Source organism: Strigops habroptila, chromosome 1 (assembly GCF_004027225.2).
Source record: "Strigops habroptila isolate Jane chromosome 1, bStrHab1.2.pri, whole genome shotgun sequence".
NCBI lineage: Eukaryota > Metazoa > Chordata > Aves > Psittaciformes > Psittacidae > Strigops > Strigops habroptila.
The window spans coordinates 87,081,764-87,099,838 of record NC_044277.2 but is presented as its reverse complement, the minus strand read 5'-3'; the positions used below and the strand labels follow the sequence as shown (position 1 = coordinate 87,099,838).

The following is an 18,075-nucleotide window of genomic DNA, read 5'->3' as shown; positions in this document are numbered from 1 at the left end:
AGAATTTAATCTTCCAGTCCCATCTCTTGTCTAAGGAACTATCATTGCTGGAATGAAGCTTGGATGACCAGACCTGATCTTCCTGTTGGTTTTGGAGGATGGCAGGTTGTTGATGGAACACCCCAAGAAACCAGTGATGGTAATATTGCTTGAATTCCTCTTTAGATATCTTTCCAATATTTGGGTTCTTTGTGGCATACAATGAGCTGGTGATAGCCAAACCAGTGGCACCATGTGGCCAATGACAACTTCTTGCACTAGATAACCACATTCACCTGTGCTCAGGACCTTCTGATCTGAGCTCTGAAGTATTAGATTTGCCCTTATCATAACGTGGCTCATGATGCACACACAAAAAATCCTTCATGAGAAAGGCCCTGCTTAGTTTGAAGAGACGTAGTCCTGTTGCTAAAGATGCCTTCTAAAATTTTAGAGGACCAATGCAAGAGACGGATCAAATTAATTCTCCTTCGTTTTATGTCTGCAGTCCTTACTAAGCTTCCTGAGCAGGTAATAGGCAGGAGGGAAAAAGTGAAAAGCCACTGCTGTTTCTTCCTAGTCCTTAATTTTCCAGTTCTTCAAGACATTCTTCGCAAATTTGCAGTGAGACCTTTGTCAGCCCATGGTATAACTGATCCCTCCCAAAATTATCTGCTTTAACCAAAACCAGCTGTGCATTTCAAGCACTTGAGACATAAAGCGTACTTTGCAGTGCCATTAAGGTATGGAACCATTAGGTCATTTCAGACCTGAGTCTGTGTTGTTTAGAGGGCTGGTAACAGAAATAAAACTTTTCACTTCTTGGTCAGGAGTTCCTGTAAACTATTAAAAGAGTTCACCAAGCCCCAAGAATTCTTTTTCTTTGAGAAAATATAACATTTTGACATGGTTTTGATTAATCTCTCACTTTATCTCTCTTCTTCCCATAGGTATGTACAGGTGTGGTCCAGCCTCAGTTCAAGCCATTAAACATGGTCACGTTTGCTTCCAATTTGATGCTCCTTTTGTCTATGCTGAGGTACATATCTGAAAATTTTTACTACATTGAGTGATATCAGTGGGACCATAGGTGAAACAGAAGATAGGGCTCCACCGCAATATATACTTGAGAAGTTACTTCATGTATACTCCACGTCAAAGAAAAATTTCATCATTATATTTTGACATGCAGGCCAGCTGTGATACAGCTCTAATGAATGACAGAGATTTCTTTAATCTCTGCTCACCAATGTAATAAGCAGGACAAGCTACTCTGGCTCTGATGGAACTTCAGGCTGTGGTCATTTATCCTTCCGAGATTCCAGCTATGCTGGCGAATGAGTCACTGGCTCTGGCTGCTCATCTTCATCCCTTGTTAGCCGTTACCTCCTTCTCAGGCTTGCCAGCAAAGCTGCTTATGTTAAGGCTTCCTTGCTTTTTTCAGTCGAAATGGATTCAGTGATTTTAAAGTCTGCTCACAATATTCCTTTTTGCTGCAATAGGTCAAGGAGAGTTCACATGGGTGGTTTGACCAACAGATCTCAGAGGGAAATACCTCCATAAGGAGTGAGATGGCCTGATCTGGAGTTTTAACCTCTTGTGCCACCAAAGCTGGTTTTCCCAGAATTGCAGCAGCTGTAGAGCAAGTCTCTCTCTAATTGAATTGTATATAGGTTAGGACAGTAAAGAATAAAGATATTTTATCTATGAAGCATCCCCCTCTCTATGGTCTCATGTAATCATGCTTCCCAAGCCCAAAGGCTATCTCTGTAGCCTACTCATGTTTATACTATCGGTTATTCTGGAGCTCTGACTAGTAAAATGCATCTAGTCATTATTATAGCATATGACTAATTTTAAACATGGGACTTCAATGCAAGTAATTAGTGGGACTTCAAGTCAACGTGTCATTATTTTGAGGGGATGTAGGCTGGCTTCCCTTCCTCTCTCTACTTCCACGTATCTCAATCCTTTTTCATTTAATTTTAGGTGAATAGTGATATTGTTTTCTCAAGAAGGCAGAAAAATGGAATCCAAGTGATAGAAAAAATTGACACAACCCATGTTGGGCAGTTGATTGTGACCAAGGAAGTTGGGGGTGATGGAATGATGGAGATTACCGAGGACTACAAGTTCCAAGAAGGTAACCTGAAATGGTGTGGAATCATACTAATGTAGATTTATCTCAATCACATCCTGGATGGTGTATTTACAAACTTCTGGCACTGAGGGAGCTTCATATAATGCTACCAAGGTGCCCTTGGAACTCTTTATTTTTAGCTTCATCCCATTAACACTGCAGATGCCTTGAGAAAGCACAAACTTCGCTACTCAGAAATGCTTTGGACTGAGTAAGCTGTAGTGAAAACAAAGGGTAGACATGGAATAACTCAAAACATTCACAACAGTTCAAGGCTTTCTGTACAGCTGTTTAAACAGTTCTTACTCAGGCCAGATGTTCACATAGAGTAAATCAGTGTAGACCCATTAATATCAGTTAAGCTACATCAATTTATTTCACATGGCTTGAATCTTTATCATAGCTCACTTGGAAGCTGTGAAGTTCTTCTATTATTAGCTTTATCACAGGAAGGTTCACTGTCCTCACCCATTCACTTCAGCTACCACAAACTATGGAAGATGCACCCACGTGATAGGTAAGTGGGCTAATGCAGTACCCCTGTTTCTTTCCTAAATTTGATTTTCATTCATTTCTAGGCTCAGAGGAGGAGAGACTGGCTCTTGAGACTGCTGTGATGTATGGCGTTAAAAAGCAAAGTACCCAAGACGTGTATCAGCCACAAACAGATGTTGACATGGACTTCCAAGTGCAAAAGGCAGTCCTTGGCAGTGACTTTAAAGTCACTATAACTTTCAGGAACAGAAGTCGCAACTACTATACTGCTACTGCCTACCTTTCAGGCAACATAGTGTTTTATACAGGAGTTGCAAAAAGTGAATTCAAGAAACACTCTTTCAGTGCAAAACTGGAACCCTCTTCATGTAAGGCTTGCATAGTTGTTTTCAAACCTTTGTTTTCTGTGATATTGCTGACTTTGTTTCTCTGTGTCATTAACTGTCACCCATGGGTAGAAGCAATTCCAGTAGCTAGGGGTAGGATACTCTATTGGGTATCAGAAAGCTCCACTCTCAGCTCTGGCTCTGCTTCAAATGTCATTTAGAGCTGAGGCTGTTTTCTTCAGGCTGTTTCTCTCTGCATAATGCTCTCTTACACTAAGGCGCATGTTTGGGAACTGTTGATTTTTCTTGTTTAGTACAAAAGAAAGCAAAGGAGTGCAGGTATTAAGCTTCAAGGTATTGTTTTTCATACATTTAGTCTTCTAGCAGTATCACAGCAAGTGAAAGAAAAGTTCTGGTTTCCCAGTGTGTCATTTGCAGGGAAAGGAAGGTGAATATCTTGTCTCACCTAGTAGAAACTGACAAGCTCTGAGTGGACTTTGGAGGACTGGATGGTTCAGGATTTTGTATTTACAGTGATCTAAAAAGTTTCTGTGTAACTAGAACGTGCCACTATAGAGCAGGGGCATTTGTTAACTGGGCAGGCATCCCAAAGGTGAGTTGTTATTTTATAGACATAGCATTTGCTTTTCCTAGTGCCCTCTGGATTGGGTACCTCTGGATTGGATCGGGAGATCCTGCCTCCCTCTTCTCATGAGAAGAGCAGTTCCCGGCAGCCTAACTCACACTGCTGAGGGCAGGATTTTACATTGCTCAAAGCAGGGAAGAAGGATGTTCTCCTTTTTTATTTTGGACATAACTGAGCTATTTCATGGCAGCCATGGCAGCCCCATTCAGAAAATAGTAAGCAAATGTTGAGGACCTGCTGTACTGCAAAGCGCTATGGATCAGGCTGGCTGTAGATCCCTGGCTTCTCCAGCAACAAGTGACTGCCAATCACTTGTTCTCCTGACAGGCCTGTGCTCTTTGGTCAGTGTCTCCAGCCCAGCAAAAGTGATGAGAATGTGCCTTTGTGGAGGCTAAGTCAGGGGACCCTTCCACTTGAGTTCCTTACTAAAAGAGTCGGGAGCAAGGATTTTGCCTTCCTGATGCTGCTACTGGTCAAAAGCAGTCTCTGGGGAGCACAATGGGAGTGGCAGGACTTTGGGTGTCCAAAGGATGGGCCTCCTGATCTGGATCTGGTGCTGGATCACATCAACTCTGAGCTTTCTCATCCATCTTGTCTATCTCATCCCACCTCAAGAGACACTGTGAGCCCTCTCTTTTCAGAAAGAACAGATTTTATATCAGTGACAAGCCTCCATGGAACCACAGTTCCCACCATGCTATGAAAAAAATCCTCTGCTTTCTTCCTCTCTTTGAGCATCATTTAAAACTGCACATTTTTATTTGGAGCTGATTAATCTCCATAAAGTAGAACTCCACTTACAGGGATCTATAGGTGAAGGTTAATAAAAATTCTACCTCTGGTCTATAACAAAGCCCTGACAACTGCCTGATGGTTCTTTCTAACTCCCTGACTCATTTGCGGGGGGTCTGGAAATGGGCATTGGGTTGTTCCAACACAGCCTATCAAAACACAGTGAGGGGTTTTATAGTGTCTTGCATCAGTTACTAATTGTTTGATCTGAAATACTGCAAAACTTTTGGACACTTGGCTAGGTACAGTAAAAAAAATCTATTTCAAATGCGGAGTCTAAATTCTGTGCCTCTTCTTTGACAGGGGAAAATTCAGTCATCTTGTAAGAAATGTGCAAATAACGGCTACACTTTTGGCTGTGATTTGTGCTTGGTTCCAAGACCTATGTCTGCTATTGCATCAAAGGTCTGTGTAAGGTATTATTACCTAAAACACAGCTTCTGCAGGGCTTTGAGACTCATTTAGCTCCTCAATGCAAGAAATTGAATTAATAGATGTTTAAGCATCACGGAACCTCATAATCCATTTTTTCTAAGTTAAGTAAATGGTTTGTATAAAGCTTCTTGAAACCATGCTGTAAACTCTGAATTTACTGATGGTGAGTTGAACACAGGCTAAAGAGAAGCACCTGAGTTAACAGAACATGGATTTTATTGCATGTGTACCATAAGTACGTCGCCATCACTGCTTCTGGCCAAGGAGGCATGTTTTAAGGTATTACCACCTTTCAAGGTGGAAATTAGCTTATATCTGAGATAGAGTTATCAACTTGTGAAGCATTTTGTCCTGCAACAGGGCAAAAAATCCCTCACAAGTTACACCATCTCTGAAGGTGATATATGAAGGTGATATACAAAAGTTGATCATAATTCTTTCACCTTTCCCTTGGAAAGGAGTACACATACGACCAGAAGCAGTGTTTGAGCAGACAGGCAGTATGAAGGGAGGCAGCATGATCATTTGCAACTGCGTGAGAATACTCTGTCAGAGGTGTGATGGAAGGATACCTATTGAGGCACTGAAGCAGAAAGTATATATGTATATCTGGAGGTAACAAAAAATTACAATACAGTAAAGATGTGTCAAAGGCATTCTTCTAGCCTATGCTGCTGAGAGAATGAAGCAGAGTAAGTTTTCAAGCAGGAAGTAAAAGCATGATTTTCAGAATAATGATTAAAGGAATTGTGTGGGTTGAAAACATCTTTGAGGATTTGAATAGCTTAAACCTTCCAGTGCCTTCAAAGGTGCTCTCACATCTACTCAGTTATATTTAGTTTTCTCTGGTTTTTTAAAGGCTGTAAGGCAGCTCAGTGTTGTGTCTCCCTTCGCTTTCCCAGGTGCAGTAAATGGTAGTGGCATCTTACCAGCACAGCCAGTGCTAAGGAAATAGAAGTCTATTATTCTTTTTTTCTTTTTTTTTCCTCTGGTGATTAAACAGAAAAGTTCATCTTTCCTTCCACTGTAAATTTCTCTTCGATTGTAAATCATTTATATATTTACTTATTTTACACAGATGATAAATACCTTGCCTGATTTATAATTTACAGTTTCAGGCATTATGAGAAACTCTTGTATAAGAGACACAGAGTGAAAGGGAGGGAGAGAGGGAGGAAGGGCGAGCATATCAAGTAAATTTAAGGCTGTCCTGGTAAATCCAGGTCAGGTGGTCACCAAGGGAATAGCTTTGAAACCAAATCAAGGAAGTGGTTTTGATGTGAGCGGATCAAAAGAGTGAAAAGGGGTGAATGTCATTTACCCAATTGAGTTCAATTATCTCAGTGTGTACAGTGTATGTCACAAATACAGTACAAATAATGGATAACAGTAATAATCATAGTTAACAGATGGGTGATCTTGATATGTTTACTAGGGTTATAAGGAATGTTTATAGAGGCAAGAGCGCCAGATCTATATATTCTGCCTAGTCACTTAGTTAGCAGATCTGCTTCTCTGCATCACACTCTCACACCATTGCTAGCCTGGGAATTGCAGTTCAATATGGTTAAAATTAATGATTCCCTGCATCTCAACCATCTAGCCTAGGGGGATGTGTTCCTTCCAATAATTATTGTCAGGGAGCACGTGAAAGCTCTCTGGAGGGCATGCTGGTGAAAGGAGGACCTTCTTGCTAAATTTTGCAGGCAAGTCCAGTGTAGGACAAAGGCAGATATCCAGACGTGTCCTGCATAGCAGGTTGTCTCCCAGGTAGCCTACATGAGCTCACACCTCCCAGTGGTTGCACTGGAGGCATCCCTGGTGGCATCTCTGCCAGGAAGAGAGGCAGAGAAAGCACAGGAATAAAGTGGAAGATCAAACATTTGCAGGCGTGACACTCAAAAGCTGGTTTTGACCTTCGTGCTCAGTAGCTATTTATTGCCAGTCTTGCTTCTCACTTATTTTGTGGGAGTGCCTAGAAACCTTCAGCTGTGGTCTGGGCCCACGCTGACCAGCACTGGGCAGAGGCTGTGCACAAATCCAGCTTTTGCCCTAGGAAGCTCACAGCCTAAATGGATAAGAGGGCAAGATAAGAGGGGGAATGGTGAGGTGAAGAACTGAAGATAGTCTGGGCAAAAAATTCAAAGCCATTCTTTGGTAATGGGCCACTTTTTTTCCAAGGCACTTGTGTAACTAACTGGCACTGCCTATGATGGGAGGAGCAATTAGCCATTAGATTGCTTCAGATACGTTTTTTTCTTTCCTGTTTCTCCCCTCAGCTAGTGCCTTTGATGTTGTGATCAAAGCAAGCGAGTACCTGAGTGACCTGCTGGACCAAGCCTCCTTTCATTTCTTTGTGACGGCACAAATCAATGAAACAGGGAAGATTCTGGCCATGCAGAAGGCGACAGTCCTGGAAATTCCTGCCCTGCGGATCAAGGTAGCTCAGCACTGTGGTGAAGGGGTTGGACCACTATGCTGTGTGCGGGCTGCTCTCTACAAGGCTGTCACATTGACTGTACACCCCTGATGGAGGGGTGTATGTGTGTGTGCACGTTAGACCTTCAGTTTAACATGGACCTTATAAAGCAGTGGCTGGCTGGAGTGTATGAGGGTGTATAGGTATGTTATATGTTGCACTGAGTATCCCTGCATTGAAGCCTGAGGCTAACAGCATCACTGGTAGTAGACAGCTAAAGTGATCTCACTGGAGGAAGGAAGGGAAAAGATCTGAAAAAGCTGGAGAAACAAAAAGGCTAAGAGAGATTACCTACTCCAGTCACTCCAGTCTTTATCCACTTCAGAAGTCTTCTATTTAAAGCAGCACAGCACAGAGGCCTCTTGCTGAAAATTGAAGCTATTGAGGTGAATTTCCTTGGAAAGCTCCTGCAGGTGTCGTGGGAAGATTCTCCAAACTTTGACAGGCAACATTGATTTTAGGCAATACTTTCAGGATTTCGGTGCTTTGCTACCACGCTGTGAATGTACTACCAGTGGAGTTCCCTTCAAGTTCAAGCATTTCTGCAGACAGTGGCATGGTGCCTATGAAAATGTAGAAGTGTAATGTTCGTGATAGGACAAAGACCCTATGTTGTATGGCAAAGGCAGGGCTGAGATTTAAAGTTCTCAATCATAACTAAGCATCCAAATAAATTGCCTCATTTTCAGAAATGAGCCTACATCTGCTTAGAATGATGTCATTTGGATCTGCTTTTTTCCTGATACTCAAAAAAAAAAATCAGAACACCTGTTCAGGAAAGTTTATATAAACATGAATGCAGCTTCCTAAAATTCAGGACCTTGAAAGAAATCTGTTTATAGACTTTTTTTCTCATGTATGTTATTTGAGTCAACATTCAGGTTTCCATATAATAATTTATGTAGTAACCACAGCCTTCTGCAGAAAAAGGGGTTTTTTAAAGAATGTAGATCAAAACTGCAGTGAATCATAGAATCATAGAAAACAGTTTGTGCCAGAAGGGATCTTAAAGTGAAGTTTGCAAAAAAATCCACTCCATTTCATGGTCTGCAGAAATGCCATAATGCTCTGATCAGACATTTTTGTATTTGCAAACAAAAGTTTTTTGGTTTACTGTGCATTCTAGAGAGGAGGTAAACAAGACAGATAAACTCTACTTCAAATACCTGTCTTCAGTAAATGAATTTTAAAAGTAGAGAGTTTTTTCAATTCAATACTTAAACATAACATCTCAAACAGCATCCCCAATTTCAGCTTCAAAATTGTTTATCCTCTCTGCTGTTATAAAGAAAGGATCTTTAGTATATAGGATAGGTTGTTGTCCAATAACCATGTTTTCTGGTAAAACTGAGTTTGTTTCTTCAATTCTTTGTGATGTGCAAAAATATGCTGAAATTTTAATAGCTGGATCTTTCAAGAGTGTGTACGCACACATATGTATATACCTATATATTCCTATTTATACAGGAAACTTCACTTTATTGTTCTTTTAAGAAATTTGAGGAAGCTTGTCCTCCTAATTTTCTTGTCAGATTTCTTCAGTGAATGTGACTGACAGGCTGTGAGAGTTCTTAATGTGAGAGTAAAGGAGTAGTATGAAAAACTTATTTCCCCCATCTTCAGATACATCTTTGATCTTTCTCTGTTGGTCTTTGCAATTGTCATAGTTAACAGTTGAGGGAATTACACCATATTCTAATTTAGCTTGAGACCAGGTTACAAAAATACACTCAGCAAGTACTTGTCATGGTCTCAGTTGCATCAGTGGGAGTTCAGGATGAACATCTAACTGTGATCTTAACTGGACAATTGAAATATGAGGACATAAGACCTCTAATTAGGCTAGGACTTCTGAAAATGCCACTGATGCCTTTTTTGCAAATTCAAGTGGCTAAATGCTGTGGAGAGCTCAGTGGTGAGTAACTCATCCTTTACTCCAGTCAATATATTAGTATTTGGTGAAGAGTGATCCCTTAGACCAGAGTCTTTCCAGCTTTTTTGCAACTGTCACACTCCTTAAAAATTTGCAGTAGGGCTGCAGACCCCAGCAGAGCACTTTATATTTATTAACAAGATACTTCTCAAGGCCCTTTAAAGTAGTTCATGGACCAGCTGGGTTCTGCCAGCCATAAGTTGAAAACCCTTGCCTGAGCCTTTTATATTCGGTGAGAAATGTTGTGTTTCTAGGGAAAAAACAAAACAAAATTCCCATACATGTAGTCTGTGTGTAAAAACATGATCCTTTGGAGGTATTTTCCAGGCAACTGTACTACCTGCACTGATCTGAAGGGACAGACAGATCCCTTCAGCTGTGCACAGTACACCTATATACATATGGAAGTCAGTGTGACCACTCCTTATTAGTACCACTGTTTAATATTTACCATTGCAAAATGTACTGCTGTTTTGTTATGTAAGGGGTTTGGAGGACAATTGGCTCTCAGGTCTATGTAGGCCACGTACAGGGTTAGAAACTTTTCAGAGCACAAGAGGCAGCTGGGGAAGATGGGCACGACACTTTTGGGGGGTGCAAGCAATGTGACCCAGTGTTTCTAATTTAGGGTAATAAGACCTGCCCTTCTCTTCTGGAGCTCATGTCCTGAGCAGATCATACACTTCAGTGCTGGTGAGGAGCCTGGGGAGGGAGGCAGACTCTGGGGGAAAGGCCTCCTCAGCTGAACATGCCCTTAGTTGGACACTCAGCTCCAGGACTGTGTACACAGATTTCTGTTCTTCCTATGGAAATGAGGGCCTGCCTCCTGACCTGCCATGTGGCTTGAGGGAAGATTGCAATGCGTAGAATATCTGTCATAGTACTATGAGCCCATTCATCTTACTAGGCTTTCTCTGCCTCATGCTGTTTTGCTGTGTGCTCCATTCTCCTTCCTCCCCTTCCTTGCAAGTCCTGTGTATTTAACTCTACAGATTTCACCGTGGGGCATTTTATTATTATTATCTTGTGGAACATTGTCCATTCTGTGGAACATTCTGTGTCTTGCAGACCCAAGGTGAGCTGGTAGCTGGTAAAGTAATGTCTGTGACTGTGGAATTCACCAATCCTCTGAAACAAACCCTGGAGAATGTCACTCTTCGCCTCGAGGGACCTGGCGTGCTGAGAACGATGAAAAAGGAGTTCAGGTAGGGAAGAAAGCACAACTAGCTGGGAGTTCGTCTCCTACTTGCTCACAGGAGGAAGCTCACAAGAGGCACTTAACTAATGCTGCGCTGAGTAATTCGATTCAGGCACTCTCTCCTTACTTCAAAATTCAATACACGTGGGAGCTGTAGGTCTCAATAGTAAGAAGTCAGGCTGACCAGAGAGATTGTGCAGAGAGACTGTGAGAGCATTTCACATGTTCAGCACCAGCATTGGAGAAAGGGGTACTAGTCGTGGGTAGTTGTTAATGCAGCCTGAGTTTACTTTTTCACCGTATTATGTTATTTTTAGCACTTGACAGTAGCACCTGTGAGCTTCTATCATGGAAAGAAAGAGAGATTTATTCTACACATGAGGTGTTTACTGCCACTCAGTCAGTATGTGCAAATCAAGTCTTGTGCTGTGTTTCAAAAGGGCTTTTCTCCACTCATGTTAATCATGATTATACAAGACATTCAGGTACCTCAGATAATCTTTGCAAGCTGATGTTAAGACATGAGATGTGTGTCGGATGCAGCAGAGCCCACAGGGATGGCTGCAGCGTTTGTGCGAGCACACAGTTCCCCCTCCTTTCCCGGTAACACCACTGCACAGGGCTTCCCTGGCACAGAGGTGTGCTCCCAAGCCTGCGGCAAAGGAAAGCCACCTTCATTATACTCAGAGTTGCACCTCATGTTGACACAGTGGTACCCGTACTCCAAGCAAGTTGTTTCCTAGACCCTCTTCCCATTTGAGTTCAGCGTTATAGGCTCAGCATTAGCCAGTTCCAGGACAACTGCAAATTTTGCAGCCATTGCTTAGTCTTGGGCAGCCAAAGCAATGCCATCTATCACTACCTGAGCTGCGGGTCCCCAGGTGTATGCAAAAGGAGTTTGAAAAATTGCCTGTGCTTCAGCAGCTGCGTAAATTGTCAGCATTGTCTGCAGCCAGTGGGGGAGGTCTGAGTTTGATTGCACCTGGGCCGGGGATAAAAAAGATCAAAACCAGTCTCCAGAGTAGAGTTTGGTAGAAAAATGACTGTGAAAGGGCATCATACTGTGTGTGCTTTGTGCACAAGGCATGTTATAGATGCTGCTGAACATGACTCAGCACAGTCCACATGAGTTACACAAGTTGCAGCAATAGCCCTCATTGCTGCCCAGCTGTGCCAGCCTCCCCTGTTGTTCTGCATCCTTCTCAAACCAAAAGCTGCCATGGGCTGCTCTCACCTTGAAAGATGCAGAAGTTATCAGGTGCATCAGGAGTTAGGGCAGAAAAATGACTCACAGAACAGATGTAATTTTCTTTCAAGTCAACATGTTTTCCCCTTTTCAGTAGTGCCCTTGGCATCACTTACAATGGAAATGGATCAGCTTAGTCATTTTAAGATTTAACTTCTCTGAGATGAATGAAGGGTGCAGGTTATACGCACAAAGGACAGAACAGCAGGCAGTTGTAGTTTATTTAAATAATAATCACAATTTGCCTCCATGCATTCGGAGTGATATATGGTTCCAGTGCAGTGATGGCTCAGCATATTACTCAGAACCATTCATCACTGAATCCTCTCCCAGGAAAATCAGATTAGGGTGACCTTACTCCAGTTGCAAAGAGAATTAAACCTAGTCTAGTCTTGCCCCACTCTTCCACTGCTTCCCTGTCCATCGGGGACTGTCACATATGGGATGTGACTTCTCCAATTCTTTGTAGGGATGAGACTTTTGACCTCTCTCTATTTTTAAGGTAGCTTTTCTGTTTCACTTGGATGACTCCACAAAACAGGTATGTGGGATCCAGTTGATATAACAGTATTCTGACAATGCAGTGGCTCGCAGGTTTCAATCTTGACCATTCATAAAAACAGTACATATATATATATAATGGTATTTAGCTATTGGCCTCAGACAGGTGAGGAGCATGACTTATGGAAAAGCCTTTGACGGCAGCAATTCCTACATGGGGCATAGTCTTTGCATGACAAATGAGAATTAACCAGGCAGTGATGGATAATTTTAAATGGATTTTAGCCAAGCATGCATTCACACTAGTAGGTAAATCACTTTCAGTGTTTCTACACATGAAAGCTCAGCTAGTCTTAGCATTTGTAGGGAGAAGCAAGTTGTTTTAGAAGTAGTACAGTAAAGAAACAGGAAAAGGTGGGTTTGGTTTCTCAGGGCAGCTGTTGTCTTCCTGCACACACACACACATATATATAATATATATATGCAGAGATAATAGCACTATAAATCAGAGATGGTAGTGCTACCCTCTCTCACTAGGGCACTGTGAAAATGTGGTCTGGAAGCCTTCTTCCCTAGAGTGCATCCCAAGTGCTCAAGATAGTAGAATGAAACTTGCTGCACAGCAGACTTGTATAATATCTTCTTCACTTTCCATACAGATTATCCCTTGCAGATCATTCCCATAAACTCTAACTTTAAAAAGGTATTTAACCTTGTGCAGCAATTGAAGTCATTGCTTTATCATGCTACCATTTTAGTGGGCATTTGGTGGAGCAGGCAGGCCAGCTGAGGGAAACAGAATATCTCTCATTAAGAACAAAGGCAAAAAGAGGGAAAACACTTGCCGGAAACAGTCTGCACATACTCACATCGAAAATATGATCTTCCTCTGCTTTTTCTTTTCTAAAACTGGGTACATGCCCCAGGGTACCTATGACTGTATATGCAAAATGCCATGCAGTGCCGTGTGGAGATACTTAAGCTAACCTCTAAGGAACTAGAATACCTCTCATTTTAGAAGGGGCAGACTTGCACTGAAACAAATATTCATGTGGGAGGATCCCAGGCTAGCTCATTTAGAGCTAATTACGGTTTCTTGTCTTGTGGCAACTGTGCTAAGCCGGGGCATTAATTTCTGTCCTGACCCTGTCATAGGACATGGAATCTGAGAGCCAAATCCTACCAGATGAGAATTTGAAAGTGTGGCTGAAGTTTCAGCTTACTTTACTCTCACTTTAATCAGTTCTTTGTGGAATACCATACCCATGTGAGATGAAAACAGTGGCTAAATTCATAATCCTTTTAACACTGAAGAAAACAACATTTATTTTTTTAAATATCTGCCCATTATGCTACCTTCCCCGTTGGTTCCTTTGAAGCAGCTGTATCCTGACATACCCCAAACATAATCAATCAATATCAGCCTTCAAAATCTGCACACAGAACATAATGAAAGCACTGAGAAAACACAGACACCCAACACTTGAGGCTCTCCATGCGCCTTAGTTGTAGCAGAAATGGAAAATCGAGAGCAGTGCAGAATACAGTTCCTTTATAGTAGGAGTTATCAAGAGTCATACATAATGTCAAAGAGTAACTGCTAACAGCAGGACTCCCACAAACACTTTGACCTGTTCTCGTGGACATGAAGTCATCTGAAGCAGCTGGTGAGGAATCTGCTGATGTTACAACTATGGCAGGGTGGTTCAAGGTAGGAGCTGGTAGAGGAGCTCAGCATCTCATCAGCGCTGCATTGGATTTGCGCAGGAATGCCATGGACACTTCATAACAAGGACTTATTTAAACATTGAAGGAATCACCAAGAGGCTATAACAGGTAAAATGGAATTATAAAGTAGAAAAAAAAAATGTGTTAGCTATAAAGATTATTCTGAAAGTGATTGTGAGAGGAAGTGAGAGGAGGCAGAAGAAAATGGATTCATTTTGGAAATTTAAAATTAGCCTGGAGGAAAGGCTAGAAAAGGCTTTGACAAGAGTCAGTTTTGAGAGGAATAGAATATGGAGGGAATAATTTACAGGACACTTATGAGAATGAATGAAACATAAAAAGTTTGAGACATATTATACTGTCCACCTTCAGTTTCACCAGTGGGTCAGGCTGAGAGCACTGGTTGGCTGATCACAATATTGTTACTTTCCTCTTCTCCTACAGGCAAATCCCAGCGAACTCTACCTTGGTCTGGGAAGTAAAATCCATCCCAAGACAACCAGGGTTACGAAAACTGATTGCAAGCCTGGATTCTAATGCTTTGAGGCATGTGTATGGTGAGCTGAACATCCAGATTCAGAAACCTTGAACCAGGGTGCTGCCTTCATCTCTCATTTAGCTATATTTCAAAATATCATGAGGAGGGAGGGAAGGGGAAGAGGTGGAAATCTGCTTATTGTTATTTTGGTCATCCTTCTGCTGAACAAAAATTTTATAAAGAAAACTAATTGGTAAGACCGGGGAGAGCATGAAAAAGCACCTGAATGATTTAAAATTAGATACATGTAATTAAAGGAAATTCTAGGCCATATTATTCCTATAGTTCAGTTGTATTTATCGTCTTTTGCATTAGCACTGCAAGGGAATCTGAAAAGCTCCATTCACCAAAGTAGTCTGAAGTTTAGTTTTAATTAAGGCCTGATATTTTACTGAAAAAGAACCCAGAGTTAGAAATTCTTAGACTGAATTACACAACCCTATGGTAGATCATTCAGGCTGCAATAAAAACAGGTATTTCTAGCTAAAGGGACTGCTTTATCTTACGATGTTATAATTTGCCAGTTCATTGAGAGCTCACTTTGTTGGAAGCATCTCTCAGGATGTGTTATCTCCAGAATACTCCCAGCTCCCTTTTTCCTCTTGCTGCTTCCTTCTGCCTTTCTCCTATTCTTTCATGTGTGCAGACACCCACACATACTCACTCCTGTATTTCATGCCCTCATCCCACCCCGTATGCTGTTGATATGCTGTTCCTCTCTTTTGCTTGATGAAAATCCAGAGTTTTTCATGCTCCTGCTCAGTTCTTCACACCAAACTTGCATTTCCCAGGCACATCTCTTATATGTGACGTATTCATTCTTCATGCTTTCCTGCCTTTTCTTCTCTCCTGAACCCACCCTGTAGCACCATTTCCCACACATGTATGCTGCCCAGAGCAGTCCAGGCTCTGCCAGCTGGTAAATGGGGTGGAGAAGAGTGATGGGGACAGCCTGAGGGTCTCCTCCTGCCAGCCCCAGAAGCCTAGCAAATATCCTGCACTGGAGCTGGGGGTGAGTTTAGATGAGACACCTGGGGATGAGTATAGATTAAACCATGCCTGAAAGTTCCCGGGAATCACTGCTACTGCAGAATGAACTCCTGTTATATGAGGAATATCCAGGGACAGAAGCTCAGAAATAAAGATGTATCCTGAGTCATAATCTTAACAAGCTGGATCTACTTCCTGTCTTCCTTGCAGCATATTCCTCTGTGAGGTGTAGGGCCTCCCAAGGCATTGCTCCTCCACTGAGGACCTTCTGGTTTCCATTAGTCTTCCATGCAGAGTACCGCTCCATCCTAAGCCATGTACCCCATTATACGAGGGCAGCACGGGGGGGTGTGTTCATTTCTCATCTCCCATGAAATCCTTGAGATCTTTTTCCATGAGGCAAAGATGCACATGTCACAAGCTGTGGCAACTCCTCTCTGTGTCAGAGCATGTCCTGTACTAACAGCACAGGTGAGCTAACTGAGCTTCCAAAGTAGCTATAAGGAGCCTCATGCTCATTAAACATTGGGGCTTTATTGTACTGTGGATGGCTGTGTCATTTTGTAGTCTCATTAGTAAGAAAGCAAGGGAGATTACTTGCTTTCTGCTCCTCTTCTTGCCCCACATAGCCTCCCACAAAACCTGTGATCAGCTGTTAAAAATAAACAAGCCCTGGAAGGGGAGAAATGCAGGCTGCTCTTTTGATAAAGAATGTGGAACAAAGCAAAGATTCATATCACCTCATATGCTCGATGAGTACCCCTGCATCCAGGAACACCAGACCTTTAGGCGCTTTCACTTAAGGCATCAGCACACACTCATTTTGTACAGCTTATGTGCCTACATTAGAAACTTCAATGTCAAAGTCTCCCATATAAGTCCTCTGGGATTCAAGGAACTGAACAGCGTGTTGTAAATGCAAGGTGACAATCTCTGTTAAGTAATTAAGCAGTCCTACCAGAGTCTACATCTTCTTAATAAAATTATCTTCTTGTTTTGTTCTTGCATATAAGCCTGCTTTCCATTCCAGACTTATAACTACAGTGTAATAAGATCTTGAAATAAAGCATGTGTGCACTTGTATGTTATGTTCTGTATTTTGATCACTTCTTCTACGTAGTAGCACTATAGGCATCACTTGCTCCCTCTTAATTGTAAAAGTTACAAAATTCACTTCTGAGGCATGCTAATAGAGGTGCGGGTTTTCGGTTTTGGGATTTTTTTGGTGCTAAGGAGAAAACCCTACCTTTATTTGAATGAACATTAAAAAAAAAATACAGGCTCAGTTGAACTATTTGCCTTTGGTTTTTTCTCTGTTTGAACAACTGAGTGCCTAATGCATTGGAGAAGGTGACAATTTCCAGAGCACATCACAGTGCCAGCACAGAGAATCCCCAGATTCCCCTGGGAATTGCTTTAACATGTCAGAGCCCATTAAGCGGCCAGTACACTCCTAATGAAACCTTATCTACTACATCCCAGTTTTAAAGTGTGCTTCTCTCAGCCAAATATTTCAAGGCATTTTACTAACAGTTGTTAAGCTGAATAATGTTCACCAGGAGACAGGAAGTACTTTTATTGATAGTTTATAGAGGGGTATATTGCAGCAAAAAGAAGTGATGACTGGGAGCAGAGGCCAGGGATCACAACAGTCCTTGTCATCCCCAGCCCACTTGCTCACAAAAAAACCTAAGGACAAAATGAGGATGGCCTCTAGGATTTCAGGCACTCGGCACCCTGTGCATGGGCTGTCCCATTAATCACGGATAAAATCCGACTGAAGAAGCAGTGAGTGCTGTGATAACATTATAGGTACACATAGGAAATAATCAATCAATAGTAAGGTCAGATTGGCAACACCAGACCTAGAGGATCTCTGAACCTGAAAAGAATTGATGTTCAGACTTTTCAGAAGAGGGTCTCTTTTGAGTGGGATGAACTTGTGTCTTCAACCCAATCACCACATCTCAGAGATGGACTGGGGAGGAAGAAGTTCAAAACCAAACCCATGCCTCCACAAATCCCGTGCTCCAGCAGCTCAGAGAAGCCAAGTACAAACAAAAGTCTCTGCACTCCTGAAAACACACCTCAGTTGTTAACAACTTGTTACATCCAAGCTACAGAGCAGGTTGCTTCAATTCCCATCAATTTGTCACTTGTATTTTTATTACAATGACACTAACGCTTAGAGTCCAAATTATATCAGGTTAACTTGATACACATAAACTTTCTAACATACTCCCCTTTCTCTGCTTCTATATGCACCACTATGTCACCCCTCTGATGCCTTCAGTCTGGGACAAAGGCACGTGTAACCACAGCAAGCCATCAGTGTCCCATGTCCTCCACCAAGCAGAGTCTGACATTAGTGGGAGAGTTTGTCTTCTTCTTTGCACAACTGGAATTTCTTCCTTCTCACCCTATGATCCACTAGAGGTCATTTTTACATCCATACTAATACACTCCACATATTGCTCTTCCTCCATTGGTTCATAACTCCACAATAGATCCAAATCTGCAAGTGATGCATTTTACATATCTTGGATACTCATTGTTTGTTCTCCTTTGTTACATTTAAAATTTGTCTTACATCCTGCTAGTGTTGCACCCTTTGATGACCAGTAATTAACCACTGGTGAGCGATTTGTA

General features: G+C 42.0%; 1 protein-coding gene across 1 annotated transcript in view; it reads left to right on the top strand.

Annotated features, from left to right (window-relative positions):
* The window catches only part of F13A1 (coagulation factor XIII A chain), a 61,499-nt gene extending 44,985 nt beyond the window's left edge, over positions 1–16,514 (top strand). The window contains exons 9-15 of the mRNA XM_030512289.1: positions 36–139; positions 930–1,018; positions 1,969–2,122; positions 2,698–2,982; positions 7,093–7,253; positions 10,294–10,430; positions 14,343–16,514. Of these exons, the coding sequence (XP_030368149.1) occupies positions 36–139; positions 930–1,018; positions 1,969–2,122; positions 2,698–2,982; positions 7,093–7,253; positions 10,294–10,430; positions 14,343–14,487 (1,075 nt within the window). The 3' untranslated portion in view covers positions 14,488–16,514. The remainder of the gene's footprint in view (positions 1–35; positions 140–929; positions 1,019–1,968; positions 2,123–2,697; positions 2,983–7,092; positions 7,254–10,293; positions 10,431–14,342) is intronic.
* The last annotated feature ends 1,561 nt before the right edge of the window (positions 16,515–18,075 follow it).